Raw genomic sequence first — 4,342 nt, forward strand, 5'->3', positions numbered from 1 at the left:
GTTTTTTAATGAGAATGGGGTGAGAGACAGTGTTGAAGGCACTTAAGTTTAGAAAAAATGTTTTTTCTTCATTCTGCTTTCCAAAAAAAAAAGTGTATAATATATTCCAGGATGTACTGGAGGTAAAAAAATAAAGCATCTCCTTTTGGCAAGAAAGGGTGGGAGAATCTCAGCTGTTGCTGTTCAGTGTTTCAGAGGAGTAACCATTTTCTTTTGAAAAGGGTTTGACGTTCTCCAATTGTGTTTAAATCAATGATTACCTGCTGCATGGCATTTGTTTCTCTAGTTTCCAAGAGCTCTAAGGCAGGTACTATCTACATGTGGAGCTGGAGTCAATCTATGGAGGCCAGTGGAACTGCGTGTCAGAGATCAGCCCCTGCAGTTATCCTGGCTGAACTAGAGTGGTCACCAACAGACTTGCCCTACCTCACCCTCAGCACCTGTCCAGGTGAGCTGAGCTGTCAGTGAACATGCTGAGGCAGCATGAAATTCCTTTTATAGAGGTGAATGAACTTGGGTGTTTCTGTATTGCTGGTCTCAGATTTCCTGCCTTGTTTGGGAGTATAGGCCTGGGTTTTATTCCCAGCTTTGTTGCCCACTTGCTATCTTAGTGGTTCTGCACCTCAAAGCAGTTGTTGGCAGCTTAATCATGAGTGCCTCAGAAGCATTTGAAGGGAAGCAGTACTGTAGCACAAGTGTTTATACTGGCATTCTCCCTTGGGACTCCTGCACTTGAAGCTGGTGGTGAAATTTCCAGCCTTTGTGCCTAGTTCATAGATGCATAGATTGAAAGGGCTGGAAGGGACCTGGCAAGATCATCAAATCCAGCCCCCCTGCACTAGGCAGGAAAGACAACTGGGGTCAGATGACTCCAGCGAGATGACCGTCCAGTCTCTCTTGAAGATCTCCAGGGCAGGTGATTGCACCACCTCTGTGGGGAGCTTATTCCACAGTCTGGACACTCTAACTGTGAAGAAGTTTTTCCCAGTGTTAAGCCTAAAACCGTCTTCCAGGAGTTTGTGACCATTACTCCTAGTTTTCCACAAGGGTGCCTTGGTGAACAGTTGTTGGATGAGCCCCTGATGTATTCCCCTGGTGTAGCAATAAACTGCTACCAAGTCCCCTCTCAGCCTTCTCTTTTTTAGGCTGAAGAGTCCCAGGTACCTCAGCCTTTCCTGGTATGGCTTGCCATCCAAGTCTCTGATCTGGACTCTCTCAAGCTTTACCATGTCTTTGTTGAAGTGCAGCGCCCAGAACTGGACCCAATACTCCAGCTGCGGTCTCACCAGTGCCGAGTAAAGCAGAAGAATCACTTCCTTGGTTTTGCTTGAGATGAATCTGTTAATGCATGCTAGAGTATTGGCTACAGCATCGTACTGACAGCTCATGTTCATACTATTGCCTATTGTTACCCCTAGGTCCCTTTCAGTCATGGTGCTAGTCAGTTTAGTGCCACCGAGCCTGTAAGTATGTTGGGGATTGTTCGTCCTCAGGTGGAGCACTTTACATTTCTCAAGGTTGAACTTCATCTGGTTCCGATCCACCCAGCTTGCCAGCCTGTCTAGGTCTGCCTGTATCTGCAGCCTATCTTCAAGTATGACCATGCTCCCTCATAACTTGGTGTCATCCATGAACTTGGCCAGTGAGCTCTTCACCCCACATCCAAGTAATTGATAAAGATGTTGAAAAGAACTGGACCAAGTACCAACCCCTGAGGGATACCACTGGCCACTTCTCCAGGACGACACAGATCAGTTCATTAGAGTGCTCTGGGTCCTACCCTGCAGCCAGCATTCCTACTCACCTGTCAAGTAGTTAAGCCTGCAGTCCTCCAGTTTTCCCATGAGAACATGACGGGATACCAGATCATAGGCCTTTTGGCCTTATAGTGTCAACCTCCTCTCTCTTATCCAGGTGGCAAGTCATCTGGTCATAGAAGGAGATGAGACTGGTAAAACAAGACCTGCCCACAATGAAGCCATGCTGGCTGTCATTCAGAATCCTGCTTTCTGCAAACCTACCGCACATAACTCCTTAATGAATTTCTCCACGATTTTCCCTGGGATAGAAGTTAGACTAACTGGCCTATAGTTACCCAGGTCCTCCTTCCTCCCCTTTTTGTGGATGGGCATGACATGGGACCTCCCCTGAGCACCATGAGTTTTGGAAGTTTTGCCAGGGGGTCCACCATGACTTTGGCCAGCTCCTTCAGCACTCTTGGATGAAGTTCATCTGGTCCTGCTGACTTAAAGATGTCTAATTTTTTTAATTGATTGCACACCAGTTTGATGTCAGTAGTAGGAAGGCGGTCATTCCCACCATGCACATTCTGTATTCTATCTAGCATGATTTTCCTCTGGGTCCAGTGAAATACCGAAGCAAAGTAGTCATTCAGGACTTCAGTTTTCTCCTGAGCATCAGTAACCAGCTGTCCTGAGTTGTTGAGCAACGGCCCCACACTCCCATTTGTTTTCCTCCTGTTCCCTACATACCTAAAGGACTTATTGGCTTTGATTTCAGTTGCTAATTTAACTTCAGCTGCCACTTTAGCCTTCCTAATCTGCTCCCTACACAGCCATTATATGGTCCCCCTTGGAACTGTACAACGGATGTGCAAGCCGTTGTTGTATAGTCCCCCTTGAGGACTGTCCCAAGCTTCCACTGTTTGTAAGCCTCTTTATTCTTTTTCAAGAGGACCGTGATTTCCCTATTTAGCCAGGAGGGCTTCACAGCCCTTTGCTACCCTTCCTCTGTATGGGAATGGAATTCTTTTGTGCTTCAAGGATTGTGCCCTTAAGAAACGACCGCTCTTCATGTACTCCTTCTACTTCCGGTCCCTGGTCCCACAGCACTTCCCCTACTATTGTCCTGAGCTTGCTGAAATTGGCATTTTTGAAGTCCAAAACTTCAACCCTGCTAATTTTCTGCCATGCGATGGACAGTGAACGTGATGGTTTCGTGGTTGCTATCACCCAGATTTCCCTCTATGTTCAAGTCAGTCACCAGATTGTCTCCTTTGGGAGAGCAGGGATCCTGATTATCTGTTAAAAAATCCAAAACAATCTGATAACTGCAGAAAACCATGGATTTTGGACTTTTTAACGTGAAACTCCACTATGTATCAGTTGAACACAACGTTTTATTCATATATTTAGTTTTAAAGTAATTTGGAAGCTTCCCAGTGCCTTAATCATAATCCTAAAACAAATTCTAAATACCTCTATATTTTGGCATTGGATTTTTTACCATGGAAAATCAGAGCTCTCCCTTAGCTCACCAGATGTGTGTCCAGCTGCAGCTGATCCTTTGATACAAGCACCTGAGATGACTGTTAAGGTTTTGCATTAGAGAACAAAAATACCATAAAGCATATCTTTCTTGGCACTTTTTGAAGACTTTGGAAGAAAAAGCTTCATGGAGTGCCTCATCTCCAGTATCACAGGCAATATGAATGTTTGAAGAAACATACTAACTGTCCCCTTTATCATCTTATTTCCATGCTATTGGGGTTTGCGGGAGGATTGAGTGCACCTTGTGACCACACACACTGCCAGTCAACACAGCTGGTGTGGGCTAGAGTGCTAGGAAAGCGGTAAGGGGGGTGCTCAGGGCTGGGGCTGGTGTGTGACTCGCAAGATATCAGATGTGAGCTCTGCGTGCAAGGCAGGGGGCTCCTGAGTGGGGTTTGTAGGGGGAGAGGGTATGGGTCATGAGGGGGAATAGTGGTGAGGCTGAGAAGGGTGTAAGGGTAGGGCAGGGGTACCCTACAGGGAGGGCAGGGGGCCCTGAGTGTGGGGGGGTAGGGTCCCATGGGACAGCTGTGTAGTGGGGCCCTGAGGGTGTGGGGCCAGGGACCCCTGAGAGGCATGACTGAGTGCCAGACTCCTCCTGCATGGGGTAGGGGCTATGCTTGGTTGGGGAGCCAGGGGCTGGTGGGGGGCTAGGCCACTCAGCCCCTCATTTGGGCGAGGGGAGGTGGGGCTGCAGCTGCCTGAATTGTGGGCTTGGACCCAGCCCTAGCCTGCAGTGCAGGCACAGGATGATTGCCCAGCATTACAGCACTTGCAGCAGGGCTGGGTCCTAGCAAGGGAATGCTACCCAGGTTCTCCTATGCCGGAGAGAGTGCCCACAGACCTTCCCTGCTCCTTCAACCCCCATCCACACACCCCTGTAGGCTCCTTCCCCCTCCCCCCCAGCAGTGTCTGCCTTCCCCCTCCAGCCCTGGCAGCATGACCCACACCTGATGGCCCCTAGCTGCTGCCCACCCAAACCCTACTTGCCCCAAAGGAGGGAAAGTGAGTCTGAACCAGCCCTTAACTCAGATTCTGAGGCCCAGGCCCTG

At 48.5% G+C, this 4,342-nt stretch overlaps 1 protein-coding gene across 3 annotated transcripts in view; it reads left to right on the forward strand.

Annotated features, from left to right (window-relative positions):
* LRWD1 (leucine rich repeats and WD repeat domain containing 1) overlaps positions 1 to 4,342 on the forward strand; it is a 41,291-nt gene that overhangs the window by 34,493 nt on the left and 2,456 nt on the right. For 2 of the 3 annotated variants that reach the window (XM_019511469.1, XM_019511468.1), the window contains exon 14: positions 287 to 448. The exons of the other annotated variant lie outside the window; for it this stretch is intronic. In XM_019511469.1, the coding sequence (XP_019367014.1) occupies positions 287 to 448 (162 nt within the window). The remainder of the gene's footprint in view (positions 1 to 286; positions 449 to 4,342) is intronic. 3 annotated transcript variants of the gene reach the window in all.

This window comes from Gavialis gangeticus, unplaced genomic scaffold (genome assembly GCF_001723915.1).
Source record: "Gavialis gangeticus isolate Ggan-Ray unplaced genomic scaffold, GavGan_comp1, whole genome shotgun sequence".
Classification (NCBI taxonomy): Eukaryota; Metazoa; Chordata; order Crocodylia; family Gavialidae; genus Gavialis; species Gavialis gangeticus.